Source organism: Spermophilus citellus (genome assembly GCF_964194105.1).
Source record: "Spermophilus citellus genome assembly, chromosome: 4".
NCBI lineage: Eukaryota > Metazoa > Chordata > Mammalia > Rodentia > Sciuridae > Spermophilus > Spermophilus citellus.
Genome location: NC_138185.1, coordinates 20299363 through 20316170, shown reverse-complemented (window position 1 = coordinate 20316170; position 16808 = coordinate 20299363). Strand labels below are relative to the sequence as shown.

Here is a 16808-nt window from a genome sequence, read left to right as displayed (position 1 = left end):
CTGTGTGTGCTTTTGGTTACAGGCTGGGGTCTTGTGTAATTTTACTCTTTCCAGGGGGTCTGCTTGTCTTTGATAGCCCTTCATAATTTAGATGTGTGGACTTTCAACCTTGGTTTAAGTAGAGTTTTGTGAATGACTCAGATTAGTTTTAAAAGAAAAGCACTTGGCTGTCTATGATGGAAGTGTCTTCTATTGCTGAGAGGCCAGGATTTGCTGAAGGTGGATGTCTCTTAGTCCTGGGATATTCTACTTGCAGAAAAATCTGGGCAATCTGGAAATAGGGAAGACACAGAAGGTCTTCCCCTGCCCCCATTTCTCCTTCACACAGGGTTGGCTGCAGGGTTCCATGAGGTCAGATTAGTGCCTCATTGTCTAGATCTCACCATTAGAGGCTTATGGTACATTCCTCTGGCCATAGCTGCCCCAACAGCACAGATTCCCCAAGCTGCCCTGCTCTGCCCTCCTACCACAGGACTTCTGTCTGAATTGGTAGCCAGGAAAGCTGACTATACAGTGGCCCCTATTTTGGTGTCTGGGAAGATTTCATAGCCAGACGTGTGTTAAGTCCCTTTGAACTTGGCTGCTCGGCTCTCTGACCCACCCTCTTTAGAGGTGTGGGCCTAGAATCACCCCAGCCTCAACCACCCTGCTTCTGACCTTGTATCCAGGCACAGCCTGTCTGGGCTCTGCTCTTGGATGCATGTTCAAATACCATTTTCTCAGACCTTTTTTGGGGAATTGTCATCCCACAGTAAGGCTGAGCTCCCTCTAAACCATTGGCCCTCCAAGCACCATCTCTCCCCTCCCCTGCTCTATTTTTTTCCCTATGGCTGGACTGGTTTCCTTTCTTTCTGGACTGGCATCTGCTTCCACATCTCCCCCATGTCACTCCATATGTCTATGTCCCACTTCTCAGCCTCAAATGACTCTGCCTGACTTTCAAACCTCTGCTCTTGAGCCATGAAATGCTGTGGTCTCCAAGTCTGACTCAGGATCACTCTGGGCTTGGTGTGTTGATACCAAGTTCAGACTCAGTGGGTGATTTGCACCTAGGAATTGGTGTGTTTAATAAGTACTTTCCATGCTGGCAGTGACTGAGTGGGTGCTCCGTGGACCCTCTTAAAGAGGACTACACACCAGCCAATTCTGAATGGATTGTCCCATGTCCCAGACCTTCTGCCCAGGCTGCCAATCTATCCACAGTCCCTCCCCCTGTCCTGGGGGCTGATGAGTCCTGGGAAGCCCAGCGCCTCCTTCTGCCACAGTCAGATTTATTAAATACTTCACAAGTAGATAAACAACAAAGAGGCGGGAGAAGATAAGAAGGGCACCTAAGAGTGTTCTGCCCACTTGATAAGGGAAGGAGCCTTAGAAGTCTCCCTGAAAACCCTAACAGGGACAAGTGCAAAAGCTTCCACATAAATCCCCTTTATTCAGGGGCTAAAGTTTTTAAATGGCATCCCAGTGACCTAATCCAGCTTGACAGATTATATTTAGTCGAGGTTTTAACAAGGTTGATCCAACATTTTAAATTTGGGAGATTTCAAATAAAATATAGACTTTTTGTTTTCATGGAAAAGGGAAATGCTGGGCCTGCATTTCCCATGTAGTAGTGATTGGCTGGAGCGCCTACAGCTGTTTGCCGCACAAGACATTAAGCTCCCTCAATCTGCCACCATCCCCCATGCCCTCAGTGTGGGTGTGTGCATGTGCAGTTGAAGATGGGACCTGGGGACCTGGCTGGATCCTGATGGGATCTGTACCTCCAGATATGTGAACACCCACCTGTGGCTGGTTTTTGTCACATCATCTAGTTTTCTTAGAATTATTCACTCCCATCTAATTAAAAAAAAGGATCAGAGTGTTGTCACATGGACCCAGTAGCTGCCAAACTGGGATTCAACCCAGCCTGCAGGCCTGGAAGGCAGGCTTCTATTCTCAGCCAGACTGTCTCACTGTCCCATTCCTACCAGGCTGCCAAACCAGCCCTCCCTCAGGGCTTCTTCCCCAAAGGCTCAGCCTAAAGGACACTGTGACTTCCTTGTTACATCACCGCTCAGTCACAATTGGATTGAGCACAGCATGGCCCCAGCCTGCCAGGTCCCAGGGGCAGCCCTGCCAGCCCCCCAGGCTGGCCAGCATAGACTCTCATGCACCATGAAGTACCCTCTGGTGCCCCTGGTGAATAACCTCACATTCTCTTTCCTGGTGTTCTGGCTCTGCCTGCCCGTGGGTTTGCTGCTGTTCTTGTTGATCATCTGGTTGCGCTTCTTACTTAACCAAGGTGAGCTTCTTACCCACCAAGCTGGCCCCTGACCTTGGAGCTGGGCAGGGTGTCAAATAGATGTTCTGAAACAACTGCAGAAAAAGGTGTTTTGCTTAGACACCTTAAGTGTGGTTCAGATACAAGCAGTCAATAGTAAGAGAAAAGGATTGATTTGATAGTTTAGGACTTCTTAACCTAGAGTTCAAGAGTGAATCCCTGTTTGTGAAGCAGTATGTTATATACAGGTCTGAATCCCCTCAGGGCTGCCGAATGCATATGGGTTCTTTGGTATAAGTTAGAAAGAGGTGGCTCAATGGGGTATAGCAAGCATTGACATTTTTCAGGTACTAGAGACCATTAATACTGTTTTCTGCAGAGACCACACCTCAGAGAAGATCTGGGTTTTCTGGGATACAGGATCATGGAAGCTGACACATTCATCCTGATATTGGCAGGCCACTAAGAGGAGCAAGAGGCAGGGCAAAGTCAGCCGTGAGGGGAGCTGGGGCAGGTCGACTGGGATAGTACCAGGCCATGTGGCAGGAGCTATGCTTCTGCTCCTCAGGCATCCTATCGAGTTCCCCCTCCACCCAAGGGTTTTTTCCTGGGAATCTCTTGACTCTCTCCCTCCTGCCCTTCAACTCTAAGACTGTTAGCCAGCTGAGCAGAGGGTGGTGCCAGCTCTGGTCACATGCTATTAAGACAACCTGAGCAATTCACCCACCCATACCTACCCCACGTTTCACATAGGGATGGTCATTGTGTAATTATTAGGAGTTCCAGGTAAGAGCCTATGAAATCCTCTAGCTTTCAGAAAGTGTTCCCAGGATGGACCACAGGGGCACAACTTGGGCACTGGGCCTGGTGACTAGGGAGTCACAAGGCTTGGTCATGTGCACTGGCTATAGAAGCTGTGTCTGAAGTCTGGGAGACTTGAGTTCCAATTTCAGTCTTGTCCCTTAAAGAGCTCTTAATAGTAACTAGCCTTTTTGAACACTAGGTACTAAGGCTTTGCTAAACACTTGACATGCATCCTCTCATCTAATCCCCAGAATAACCCTGTGAAGTAATCCTTACTTTACAGTTGAGGAAACTGAGGCTTGGAGAGAAGCAACCTGCCCAGGTCATGATGCACCTGAGAGTGCAAACTTCAATTTTCTGTTCTGCCATCTACTAGCTGTGTAATTCTGGGCAAGTCCTGTCTGAGCCTCATTATATCTCATCTACAGAATAGAGATGATGACAGGACCTGCCCTTTGGGGTTGTCCTGCATGTCAAGAGCTTACATGGCAGGGTACTTAGTGCAGATATACACATGGCACATCATAGGTGCTTATAGGCTGAGAAAATATTCCAGTCAAGCTGGTTTAGTCATTGTTGTTTTCACTGTGGGAGGAAGTAGCTTCTCTGGGGGGGACACCTGACCTTTCACCACATAGCATTTTTTTTTTCAAAGAGAGAGTGATAGAGTGATAGAGGGGGAGAGAGAGAGAGAGAGAGAGAGAGAGAGAGAGAGAATTTTTTAATATTTATTTTTTAGTTATCGGCAGACACAACATCTTTGTTGGTATGTGGTGCTGAGGATCGAACCCAGGCCGCACGCATGCCAGGCGAGCGCGCTACCGCTTGAGCCACATCCCCAGCCCCTCACCACATAGCATTTTGAAATAAGTCCTTTGTAAATTTTTCAGTGAAGAGAAACCCTCATCAAAGTGAGGCAGGCAGGCAGTCCTCTCAGGGTGCTGGTCTTCTTGGAACTCTTGGTATTGGTACATGTGTTTTGCTTCTGCTAGGGACTGGCCCAAACCCAGAATATTGGAGCTGCAGGCTCAGGACACCCAGGCCTGCAGTTTTTTATTCTCTGTCTTGCTTCATTGGAATCAGTTTGTCCCGGAACCCCATATGATAAGCAGGTGACAAGAACCACTCCGATCCCTCCTCCCTCCTCCCTCTCCCCACACCCTGCACTCCTGTCTGGTTCAGCAGGGTGGGGGGGGGTGTTCAGGTCCCAAAGGTGAGAGGAAAATGCCTTCAGGAAGCTGGGGGATGGGGAGGAGAGGGGAACTGCCTGGAGAGACAGGTGTTTAGACAAAAAAAAAAAAAAATCAGATGGGCAACTCTGCTCCTGGGGAACTGGCCAGAGGGGACACTGCCAACCTCTGGCCATGACATGGGAAGAGAGGCCCAGCTAGTGGAAGGTGCTTTTCTGTGGACTTTCTTCCTTGTAATTTGAAAGGAGTTTGCAATCTGAAAAGAAGAAGGGAAACATCAGAGATGGATTTGGGCTGAGACAGACTGTGCCTGGAGGGTCCTGCCCACCCACATGATGGTCTTTGGAGCAAGATGTTGGAAGCTTCCTCTGAATTCCCTGACTTCACCACAAGTGCACCCAGTGGAACTCCACATGACTGTGGAGCTGGGAGGCTGAATCTGAATCCAGTACTACGCCGTCTGGCTGTGAGCCCCAAGTCATTTCACCTCCATGAGTCTTTCTTATCTGTAAAATATGAAAAATACTACAGGTCAACCATCCCCAAGTTAAAAATCTGAAATCAAAAATGAGACAGAGCATTTGGGACTTTGGGTTTTCAGATTAGGGATGCTCAACTGTTAACTATAAAAATATTCCAAAACCAGAGGGGAAAAAAATCCCAAGTCTGAAACATTTCTGTTTCCTTTGAATAAGGGACACTTAGTCTTCAGGAAGTTGATAAGAGGGTCAACTGAGAAATTGCGTGCAAAATACTCGGCACAAAATACTCAGGCAATATTCTTTTGAGCATATACTGTCTCTAGTCAACAACAGTCACTTCAAGCCATCTTACTGAATTTAAGTCAGTCACTTGCCGACATAATTGAACACCCGTGGAGGTCCTGTGCTGTTTATATGTCTTAACCTCAGTTAACCCTCTTCATGGAAGATGCTCTTATTATGCCCATTTTATAGATAGGGACATTAGGCTGTTTTTTTTTTTTTGTTGTTGTTGTTGTTGTTGTTGTTGTTTCTTCCTATTTCCTCTTCTTGGTCACACTCTGCTCTATTCATCCTCCTTTACTTCTCCACCAAGGACAGAACACAAGACTATAGTAAGGAAGATAGTCTTCCAATCCCCTCTTCTTTCTCATCTGGCTTTCTTGAGATGAGCCAAATTTAGCAAACTCATGCATACACCTAATAACTTGCAGGTTTTCAAAAATAGCGGGAAGGGGTGCAATATTTATTTAAAGACAGATCTTCCATATACATTTTTCTGCAACTTACTTGTAACATACCCGGACATCCTGCAAGTTGAATGAGACAGATAGAATGCAGTCATTTGAAAAGCTTCATGATGAATCACGTCTCTGCAGGGTGAGAGTGCCAGTCTCAGCCACCAGACCTCTATGATGGCTGTGCATCGGGTTCCAGGGGTTCTTTTATTTGTGTGCGTGTTTCATCACAAAATATCGCTGCGATGGGCATCAAACATAACACACAGGTATTTGATGAGTGAACTTGTGGAGAAATGGAGGCTGGGTGTGTATCTTCTCAGTGCCTGCTCCCTGACAGTAGGTCATTTGGCACCTCTAGGTCCTTCCCTTTCTGGTCCGTGGATATGGCTGCTTTCTGAGTCATAGAACAACCTTCTTTCTGGGTCCTGGTCATTGGAGGTTCTCTTTGTGAGGCCTCAGGACTGGCCCAGATGTCACAATTCTGCCTGGATCTCCTGGCCTCAGATAAGGTTGTAGGGATCCCAGGCCTGGCAGGGGAATCCTTTGGGGCTAGGGTGGGAGACAGGAGGTGACCACCCCAGAGGCCTTGTTTTGGACCTTCACAGATTCAGAGGAAAATGCTTCAGATTTATATCTCAACTGGGAGCCCTGGAGCCAAGGGCCAGCTGAGTTTTGCTGGAAGGGGCCACTCCATGACCCAGAAGAGGAGGGGCTCTGCTGGTCAGCCTGCTCTACCAGGTAAGGCTGTTCTAGAGGCTGGGGGCTGCATCAGGAGCCCCTGGCCTGCTCAAAGCCTTGAGCACCCAGGATGTTGGAGCAGGCTGTCCCCTGCTCTCACCATACTGGAGCTCTGGCCCCTCAGGGCGCACCATGCTGCAGCACTGGCTTTCTCCACGGTGACAGAGCTCACTGTCTCTGCCGCGTGGGAGGACCAGCCACTGCTGCCACAAGGAATTTCCTCACAGTGGCCCCCACTCTTACCCCATGACCTCATCTCCCATCACTCTCCTCGGGGCCTTTGCACTGTCTATTCCCTCTGCCTGGAACCCTCCTCCCTCCACAACTGCTTCGGCACTTTCTCGCCTCCCAGGTCCCATGCTCCAATTTCACTTTTTCCAAAGGACTACCCTGACCCACCCTATGTGACCTTCCTCGCCCCCCTCCCTCTGCTCTATACTCCCCTTCCCCATGGCACTGAGCACCTTCCAGCCTGCCAGGTAAGCAAGGTATCCAAGCACCAGAGCACTGCCGGACACACACGGTTTGCAATACATATGGAAGAAGTGCGTGACATCCATCATGATGCAATAATAATGGGCTGGTGGCTGCCAGGGCCGTGCTGAGCATTTGCCTTTTGCAGGCTCCTTTATGAAATGCTAAAAGAGGATATTATTCCTACCTCCATTTACAAATAGAAACTTGAAGTGTCAGGGCAATCTAATGATGTGCCCAGAGAGGGAGCTCTGGCACCCACAGGACGCCTAAAGAGGCCTCATCTGTGGCAGTGGGACTAGGTGTCACCTCTGGTCCTGTGACACCACGTCTCTGAGCTTCCTTGGAGCTGCTTGCTGCTGCTTCACACCCCTCCATGTCTGTTCCTTCCTGACAAAGCAAAGCATGGCAGCCTGCCTCTGCCCGCTTTTCCTCGCCCAGGAGCAATACCAGTGTCCTGGCCCAGCCATGCGAGCTGTGACATGGGCAGCTGCCAAGCCTGTCCCTCCCACCCCCGTCCAGCCCAGCAGCAAGTCACAAGGATTCTACCCTCCCCTCTGCCTCCCTATCCTCACAGCCACTAGAGCCTGTCTTACCCAGCAGTCTGTCCAGGTTCCATGTTGTCTACTCAGGGAAGAAGTGGGTTGAGAAATAGAGACACTCCCTGAACCTCAGTGGCAGCATTTTTTTCCCCCCCCCTGGGAATTGAAACCAGGGTCACTTTACCACTGACCCATATCACTAACCCTTTTTATTTTTTATTTTGAGACCAAGTCTTGCTAACTTGCTTAGGGCCTTGCTAAGTTGGTTTGGCTGGCCTTGAACTTGGGATCCTCCTGCCTCATGTCACTGGGATACAGACGTACACTACCTGCAACAGATTCTCACCCAACATTTCTGGGTCACAACCTGACAGCTGAGGTCCATTTCCCCAGAAAACACCTATGCAAACACCCAGGGGTTTGTTCACAGGGCTGGCTACGTGAGTGTGAAGGCACACAGGGGCTGAGCTTGGCTTAATGTGCAGCTACTGCTGTTGTCAAATTTCTTTTTCTTTTCTTTTTCCCCCTTGTGGTGCTGGGTTCCCCCTTGAACCCAGGGCCTGGTGCCTGCTAGGCAAGTGCTCTACTGCTGAGCTACACCCTTAGCCAAAAATTCTCAGTTTTTGAACATTTTGTTCATTTGCTCAAGGGCTTGTGATTTCTGTCTGTGTTTCCTGTCTTTCCTGTCTGTGTACAGGACAGCCTTTCCTGTCTGTGTATGTGAGAGGGGCAGGAAAATGAGATTTTCAGACCCTACGAAGAACCCTGTCCATTTCTAGAGGCCCTTCCCACCCAGTCATTGACTTGTCTCTCTTCCTCCTTCACTCTGATGTCATCCGAGGTCCAGCCATACACTCGCTTCCGGCTTGCTTGTCTCAGATTGAGCTGGGCCACAGCAATGACCAAAGTGGACAGGAGAGACTCACCTGGGAGAGGAGAGGACTCTGGCAACTGAGGAGCCTCCCTGGGACCCCCAACCTATCTCCTCCCCAGTTAGACCCACGAAACCTCCAGAGGAGCCAGCGCTTCTCCATCATCCCAGATGACCTCCTGGCCTTGGAGGGAGGAGCCGGAACCAGTGAAGATGGTGTGAGCAGGCGCAGTGGCCAGGTGGACAGAGGAGGTCCCAAGGCAGGGCCGGGCTGGAGTGAGTGGGTTCGTATTAAAGCCACAAGGGGGCTCCTGTGCCCAGGAGACCCTTGAAAAACCTGCTGGCTGAGAGGTCCATTCATTCACAAGCTGCCGTCCCCAGATCCCGCGGGTCGGCATGGCCAGGCAGCCAAGGCCAGGTGTGGGAGGGATTGCCCTGCTGTGTACCAGGGCAGGTGTCGCCTCGCTACCTCCACAACAGCCCTGTGAAGAGGAATTTCCCTCCACCATGCAGGTGAGGAATGAGCTCTACGGGTCCAGGAGTCACCCCAGGACTTCTGGCTGCCCAGTGGTAGAGTGCGCTTCCCACCGTGGTCCCAGGATGCAAAGCCTAGGTCCTTCCCAGGACCTCCTGCAGATTCTTAAGACATGAGCGAGTCCCAGTGTGGAGGGAGAGAGAACTGGGAACCCTGGTGTCTTATTTGGGGTTTAGGATTCAGGAGTCTTAGTCATTCTCTGTGGCCACAAGCTGTGTGATTGAGACTATGTCACCTTTCCTTCCTGGTTTGTGTGTCACTTACCCCGGACTAGAATTTTTTAGGTCATTTTACCCATGATGATTTTACAATAATCATTAATGAACTTCAAACAGGACAGACATATATAGTTGCACTGATGAGAACTTAACCACCATGCAAGGTTTTCTTCCTTCCTTCCTTCCTTCCTTCCTTCCTTCCTTCCTTCCTTCCTTCCTTCCTTCCTTCCTTCTTTTCTTTTCTTTTCTTTCTTTCACATTGAACCCAGGGGTGCCTTACCACTGAGCCACATATCCAGTTCTTTTTATTTATTTATTATTTTTGTGGGGGGATAAGAGGGATTGAACTTGGGAACACTTGACCACTGAGCCACATCCCCAGGCTTATTTTGTATTTTAAGTCAGGGTCTCACTGAGTAGCTTAGCACCTCACTGTTGCTGAGGCTGGCTTTGAACTCACGATCCTCCTGCCTCAGCCTCCCAAGCTGCTGGGATTACAGGCGTGCACTACCGCGCCTGGCTCTTTTTATTTTTTTAATCTTGAGACAGGGTCTTGCTACATTGGCCAGCACAATTCCCTATGTTGCCCAGCATGTAGTATAACAGTCTGATTAAGTGACTCTAGAGGGGAAAACAAGGTGCCTATGACCTTGTTTAAAGAAAGGAATAAGGCAAGCCTCAAGCCATTCTGGAAATTTTTCATGTCCCCAGCAAGTATCACTGGGCTGTGTTGCTGGCTGAACACTGTTTGTTTGTTTGTTTTTGCTCTGGGATTTGAACCCAACGGCACTCAACCACTGAACTACATTTCCAGCCTTTTTTATTTTTTATTTTGAGAATAGGGTCTTGCTAAATTGCTGATGCTGGCCATGAACTTGGAATTCTCCTGCCTCAGCCTTCTGAGTTGCTGGGATTACAGGCGGGTGCCACCACACCTGCTGGATACCAGTATTTTTTTTTTTTTGAGTTTTTAATATTTATTTTTTAGTTTTCGGCAGACACAACATCTTTGTATGTGGTGCTGAGAATCGAACCCGGGCCACACGCATGCCAGGCGAGCACGCTACCGCTTGAGCCACATCCCCAGCCCTGGACACCAGTTTTAAGGAGTAGCCGGCACTCTGCTCCAGTCACTGTTGCTCAGGGACAGACAACCCAGGAATGTCATCTCTGATTTTATTTTATGAGAAATTAGAACTAAAGAATTTTAAAATGTGACACCTGATTTTCAAATGATGGCAAGCTATTTAGAGAATGTTAAAATCCAGTGGGGCCATTTGCTATTTCAAACAATTGTTAGATCCTGATCTTCTGGCTGGGACATTTGTCCTCTCGGAGGTCAAGGGCAGGTCCCAAGTCTCCCCAGCCATCTCAAGCACACATGCACTGTGTGAGAATAATGTGCAGCCATCTGTCCCCTCCCACCCTCAGCACCATCTGTGCAAGTCTTTGGACCCCAGGGGCAGCTGATGCCCCTGGCAGGGCTTCCCATCCTGGCTGTTCAGTGGAATCAGCTGGACAGCTTCAAAGATACAGATGTCCAGGGCCCACTCCCAGGGGTCTTCGGGTCACTGGTCCTGGGCATTGGGACTTGGCAAGGCTGCCTGTGGATGCCAGAACCCAGGCAGGCCTGTACTCCACACCTAGGGGACACCCCCCTGAGCCCAGCATGAGTCTCCCATCACCTGATGGTACCCACCCTCCCACAGCGGTAGGGAACTCCCAGAGCTGCCTTTCCTGTCTCTCCTGACCTGATTCGGGAAGTTAAATTATGGTGATTATTCTGATTTCAGAATATTTTTTTTCTTGTTGCCTGTAACATAAAATAGCCATGCTTGTAAATCCCACAACCCAGAGATCAGCTCGAGCAGAATTAATATGATGTCGTGAGCATCACATAACAATTCAAAAGAGCAGGTACACTGGCTGGAATGATCCAGGCACAGGATCAGTTAAGTCCTCCCCCCCCCCACATCATCTGATAAGATTATCTTGCAAAGTCCCCACCTTTACCCTGGTCTTTACATTTACAATTATGGAAACAAAGGTCCGGATGGGGAAAGAGACACATCTAATCACATAGAGCATGATTTTTAAGTATATTTTTAGTTGTAGATGGACACAATACCTTTATTTTATTTATTTTTATGTGGTTGTGAGACTCAAACCAGTGCCTCACTTACTAGGCAAGCGCTCTACCACTGAGACCCAGCCCCAGCCCCACATAGAGCAAGACTTAGGGGAGGTTGGATCGTAGCAGAGGACTTCCAGGCTGCTTCCTCCCCAGGCCCTTTGGAGGGAAAAGGAGCTCTGTGCGTGCACAGAAAGGCTTGCATCCAGGAAATCTCAAGCAGCTATGAGGGCTCCCACCATCTGCCTTGTGGGGGATGCATTTCCTCCACAGGCTGGGCTTGTGCACCTTTGGCTCTCTGCAGTACAGGAACCAAAGGTGCACATCAGCTGTGCAGTCTTGGGCAAGTCACGTGCCTCACCTGAATCTCAGGAAGAGCTCGGAAGCAACACATATTTGTGGAATTAACACACATGGGGGACATCTTGTCCCAAGCGCCTTGTGGGTGTAACTTTCTAGAAACTGGCCATGCTAGGGACTCAATACCACCTGCTGGGTGAATGACTGTGGGCTCTTAGACTACTCGGCCTACCCAGGGTAGTATCTCTCAGCTTCCTGTAAGATGGGGAAGCTGAGGTATGGCCACATTCAGGGACCTCACTAATAAATGACAGACCTAGGATTCAAATTCAGGCCTGTCTGACATTAGAGCCAAAGTTCTTGACACCTAAACATACAGTTCCGGTTGACTGTTCCTTAGTGGCATAAACCACCATTGTGTCCTGCTCAGGGGTTCTGTGGATCAGGCACTTGGACAGGGCAGGCAGAATGGCTGGTGCTCCATGATATCTGAGGCCTCAGCTAAGAAGATTGAATAGTTGGGGATGGCTTCATGCTGGGGACTAGAACCATTGGAAACTTCTCCACTTATGGCTGACACCTCTGCAAAAGAACTAGAGCCAGTTTCAGCTAGGGCTCTTGACCAGAGCCCCTGCCCATGGCCTTGCATGTGTCCTGGGCTTCTCAGCACATAGCCAGGCTCCTAGAGAGCAAGCAGAGAGCGAGAGTCAGGTGGACTTTGTGAATGGGCTCGGAAGTCTCACAACTTGACCTCTGCTGTCTTCTGTGTGCTGAAGGAGTCACAGCCTGTCAGATTCAAAGAGGAGGGACATAGACCCCGCCTCCCAGAGGAGGAGTGTCAAGCAGTTTGTGGGCCATAGCTGCAATACCTCCTATGTGCTAGGCAGTGTCCCAGGCCCTGGAGAGACGACAGTGGGAGGGAGGAACAGGTCAGTATCTCCCATAGGAATGAACACGTGTAATGCAAAAGCCAACACAGCAACCCGTTCCAGGATGGAGGTCGTGAAGGTGTGTCCAAGGGAGTGACTCCAGGCGGAGGCCCGGAGGACACTTGGCCAGACAAGAGAGGGACGCTGTAGGCAGAGGGAAGAAGGGAGGGGAGATGAGGCTGGAAACGTAGGCTGGTCAGACCAAGGCCATCATCGTAAGGGCCCTGGGGCACCTCTGAGGATTCTAAGAGGGGACTGGGAGGCCAGCTTAGTGAGCTTGGGAGGCCTCTCTGCACTAGACAAGGTGCCCAGAAGACATGTAGGAAAACAGCAAGCAGGCTGTGCCCACATGAGAGGCAATGGTGGCTTGGGCCAGAACAGTGGCTGCAGGAATGGAGAGAAGTTGGTGGGTGTGAGAGCCTGCAGGGAAGAGCACATTGGTGGTTGATGGGAAGTGGCGATTCCAAGAGGGTTGTCAGGAGCCATGTGGTCAGACAAGGAATAGGGGAGGGGGAGTGGGGATTAGGTGGGGAGGACAGGGCACTCAGGTCCCAGCAGTTACACCTTACACCTTGGGACTCCCTACACCATCAGCACAGCTACTGTGAGCACTGGCCTTGAAGCTCACTACCTGGGTTTGCCCCTGGCTCCACCGATGCTGACTGGGTCTGTCTGGAGTGTGTCCCTGCATCCTCCTGCGGCTGCTTCCTTTTCTGTAAGTATGGAGCAGTGGTGATGGGCTGATGTATTAATCTAAAGCTGGGACTCTTCTGCTCTTAGGCATGTAGTAAATGCTCAGTAAATGTTTAAAATCCAAATAAAAACTGGAGCCAGTCGTTCCACGTGCTTAGGAACTGTACTTTTCTGCATACACACTATACATCAGCAAAGCATTGGAAACAAAAGCAAAACAAAAAGATGGTTTATTTGTGAGCCTGTGAACAAATGCTATGGATGAACCCACATCCTGCCATCCTCTTGCTCAAAGGAGGACTGGTGACCACAGTGCAAAATGTGATCTTGGAACAATCACCCCTTTGGAACTGCAGGTGTTTTATTTCTTTCCATATTTTTCTCCACCCCCTCTGACCTCTCCAGAAAACTCACCCAAAGAAATGATCATCCCTCCCTTGCTGCTCAGCTGTCAAATGGTGACACAGTTGACGGCTTTTGTTTTGGTTTAGTTGCTGCAGTTTTCAAATTGTCACGAAAACGCACAGATGCCGGTAATTTCCAAGCGACTCGAAAAGCAGCTAAGGGAATGGAGCTGTGCGCCAGCGTGGGGTGGCAAACGGGCTCACAGGAGGCGCCGACTCGCAGTTTTCTCAAAAAGTATAAATAGAGCGGAACAGCCAATTTTGTAATTAACTGGGGATTGGTCTCCGGTTAAGCTCCTGCTTGGTGCAAATGGCCAAGCTGTTGCCGGGAGACAGTCTGCGTGTCCTGTCTCTTCCTTGGGGTGCTGGCAGGCTGGAGATGGCTTTGCTTTGCCACAGCAGAGTAGGTTTCAGGATGGGACAGTCTGCAGCTTGCAGTTGAGCTTGGTGTATGGGGACACACAGAGGAGGCCCAACCAGGATCTGTGGGGAAGGACCAGCAAGACAGACCACATGGAAAAAATAATTTCTTCATTCAGAAATTATTAAGAATTGCAAAATGGGGAGAGCAGGGCATGAAGGGTCCCCTGCTCTGAACATGGGTTCTGGGTGACTGCGCAGGTCACGTGTGCATAATGCTGACCTTGAGTCCTGGGTCAAGCCTCCAGAATTTGGGGGGACACCAACTTGGGGGAGGGTCTCAGGCTGAAGGCAAAATACAGTTCCAGGCATTCAGAGCAAGGATCCCACAAGAGGGGGCCATGTAGGCTGCAGGAGCAAAGTCAGAACAAGAACAATCATTATCGAGGACGATTCAGCAAGAAACATCAAAATTTTGCAAATGCTTCGATTCAGAAGCTGTACTCAGCATTCCCTTCTACTGTCTTCCTCTGCACAAGGCTACAAGGTAACAAATACCAGGATGCTTGCTGTAATGGGGGCTTGAGACTGGCAAATGCAAACAAATTCATCAGTGTGTGCAGGTTAGTCATATTTGCATAGTTGACCCCGGTACCTAACTAAACAACTTAAAGGAAGAAAGTTTAATTTGAACCCAAGGCTGCAGAGGTCTCAGTCCATAGCCCTAGACTGTCAGCCATCTCTGTGCCTTGGGCTGAGGTAAAATAAAACATCATGGCAGAAGGGCATGTGGAGGAAAGCTGCGCAGCTCATGGCAGCCAGGGAGCAGAGAGAAAAAGAGAGGAAGGGTCCAGGGACAAGATATAGTTCCTAAAGGCACACCCCCCAAAGACCCATTACTCCAGCAAGTTCCCATCTGCCACAGCCTCCACCCAGGGATCCATGCAGCCATCAACAGATTAATCCACTGTTGAGGTCTGAGCCCTCCTGGTCCAATCCCTTTCCCAAGGCCCCAGGTTCTGGCTGCAGGAAAAAGAGGCCTCGTGGCTCCCTGAGGACTATGCCCCGGAGAATCCCAGGCCTCCTCACACCAACTTGTTAGCATGGGTGATGATGTAGCAGGTGCAGGGGGATTGTTCATTTTCCACCCTATTTGCTTCTGCCCTGTTGGGGATGTTTACAATAACTGCATGTTGGTTTTATGATGAGAAAAAGAATCAATAAAAATACGTAAAAGCAATCTCCAAAGACCTTTGGTTCTATTGGTGGAGCAGAAGGATCTTGAGAGAGGCCACCATCGTCAGTTCTGGGTCCGGGGCAGAGGAATCTGGGCAAAGGCATGGCTTAGGGACATGTGATTCGAGTTCCATGCAGGACTGCACAAGGCATCGATGTTGGGAACATTCACAGGGGTGTGCACCAGCATTGAAATCCAACTTAGAACGTTTTTGTCACCCGTCACCTCAGTCACGTCCAGAACTCAGCTTCCCCACCAGACCCATGACCCATGACAGTCTTAGGCACGGGGATATTTGATACTGTGCTGTGGGGCTGGACTGATGAGGAGGATCTTACACACTGCTATAGGTTGGATCCAAAATGTTCCCCCAAAGTTGAAGTGGGGCTTTGGGGACGTAGAGCAGTCCGTCACACAATATGGTGACTGGGTTGGGGGTGAGGTCATGGCTGTCACACAGCAGAGGAGGGGAAAGGATGTTGAGAAGGTAGCTACAGTGCCCACCTGAGCTGGTGGCATAGCAGAGCAGCATGATCTTGTGATGTTCCTTTACCCTCAGGTGTCCCACAGCTGACAACTTCGTACAGAGCACCAGACATTGAGACTCATTCTCCCTAAGTTTGCTTGCTTGCTTGCTTTTTTGGTTCTGGGGATTGAACCTAGGGATGTTCTACCACTGAGTCACCTCCCCACCCTTTTTATTTTTTATTTGGAGACAGGGTCTCATAAGTTGCTGAGTCTGGCCTTGAATTTGCTGTCGTCCTGCCTTAGCCGCCTAAGTTGCTGCACAGGTGGGCATCACCATGCCCAGTTCCTAAGCTCTCATTTTCAGATGGTTTCTAATGCAGCAAGGATTGACCAGGTCTCAAGTAAGAGGAACGCAAGGTCCAGAGTTAGAGAAGTCTGTCCCTAGAAGAGGGGATGGATTATGTAAAGACAGGGAGATATGAGAGAGACAAACTGGAAAACAGACAGACTCACTTCCTGGAAAGCCAGGTTCATGTAGGCAAATGACCAGTGAAGAAGCAGGCCTATTCTATCAATTCACATTTCTACTGGCTCTTGTTTCTAGTTTATTTTTATGCTATTGAGTGCATATTTGGGCATGCACCCCCCCCTACTCTCCCAAGGATTCATCTTAATCTGAAAGTAATATCCGTGACTTTGCTCTTGTTTTGAGTGCTTATCCAACATTTTGCCATCATTTCACTTTTTTCTTTTTTTTTTTTAAGACCTTTATTCCATCCACTTACTTTTATGTGGTGCTGAGGATCGAACCCAGGTCCCTGCGCATGCTAGGTGAGTGCTCTATACCGCTGAGCCACAATCCCAGTCCCCTTTTACTTTTTTTCAACGCTGAGGACCAAACAAGGGCCTTGCTCATGTGGGCAAATGCTCTACCACCTGGCTACACCCAGCCTCCTTTCTACTCTTAACTTTTGCCATTTTGTATAATGTACCTTTTTTGTTGGTTGTTGCTGGAAATGTAACCTAGGGCTTCACACATGCTAAGCAAGCCCTCTGTCACTGAGCCACATCCCTGGCCCCATTATGTGTCCTTCCTTCCTTCCTCCCTCCGTTCCTTTCTTTCTTTTCTTTTTTTTTTTTTTTTTTTTTGTTTTTTTTGTTATTGGGGGATTAATCTATGGACACTTTACCATGGAGCCACATCCCCAGCTCTTTTTATTTTTTATTTAGAGACAGTGTCTTGCTAACTTGCTTAGGGCCTCGATAAATTGCTGAGGCTGACACTGAACTTGCAATACTCCTGCCTCAGCCTCCCAAGTCACTGAAATTACAGGTGTACACCACCACACCTGGCTCATTATGTTCCTTTTTAAAGCAGCAACATTGTTTGAATGTTTTAAACCCAAATTGGGTATTATTTATTTAAAGG

General features: G+C 49.2%; 1 protein-coding gene across 2 annotated transcripts; it reads left to right on the top strand.

Annotated features, from left to right (window-relative positions):
* Window positions 1–2110: 2110 nt before the first annotated feature.
* On the top strand, window positions 2111–8298 carry ADIG (adipogenin). Of its 2 annotated transcripts, none has more exons than XM_081291501.1 (3): window positions 2111–2284; window positions 6085–6217; window positions 8081–8298. In XM_081291501.1, exons 1-3 carry the CDS (start codon window positions 2158–2160, stop codon window positions 8115–8117), a joined length of 297 nt encoding a protein of 98 aa, XP_081147627.1. In that variant the 5' UTR covers window positions 2111–2157; the 3' UTR covers window positions 8118–8298. The 2 variants fall into 2 exon arrangements, with proteins under 2 accessions (XP_081147627.1, XP_081147626.1); XM_081291500.1 differs by having other exon boundaries at window positions 8075–8298.
* The last annotated feature ends 8510 nt before the right edge of the window (window positions 8299–16808 follow it).

Bases quoted from the DNA above. Each gene is read 5' to 3' on its own strand.
- ADIG (XM_081291500.1), top strand. From the start codon at position 2,158: ATGAAGTACCCTCTGGTGCCCCTGGTGAATAACCTCACATTCTCTTTC. The intron at 2,285-6,084 runs GTGAGCTTCTTA...GGACCTTCACAG, and splicing joins GCGCTTCTTACTTAACCAAG to ATTCAGAGGAAAATGCTTCA. The intron at 6,218-8,074 runs GTAAGGCTGTTC...ATGTCATCCGAG, and splicing joins TGGTCAGCCTGCTCTACCAG to GTCCAGCCATACACTCGCTT.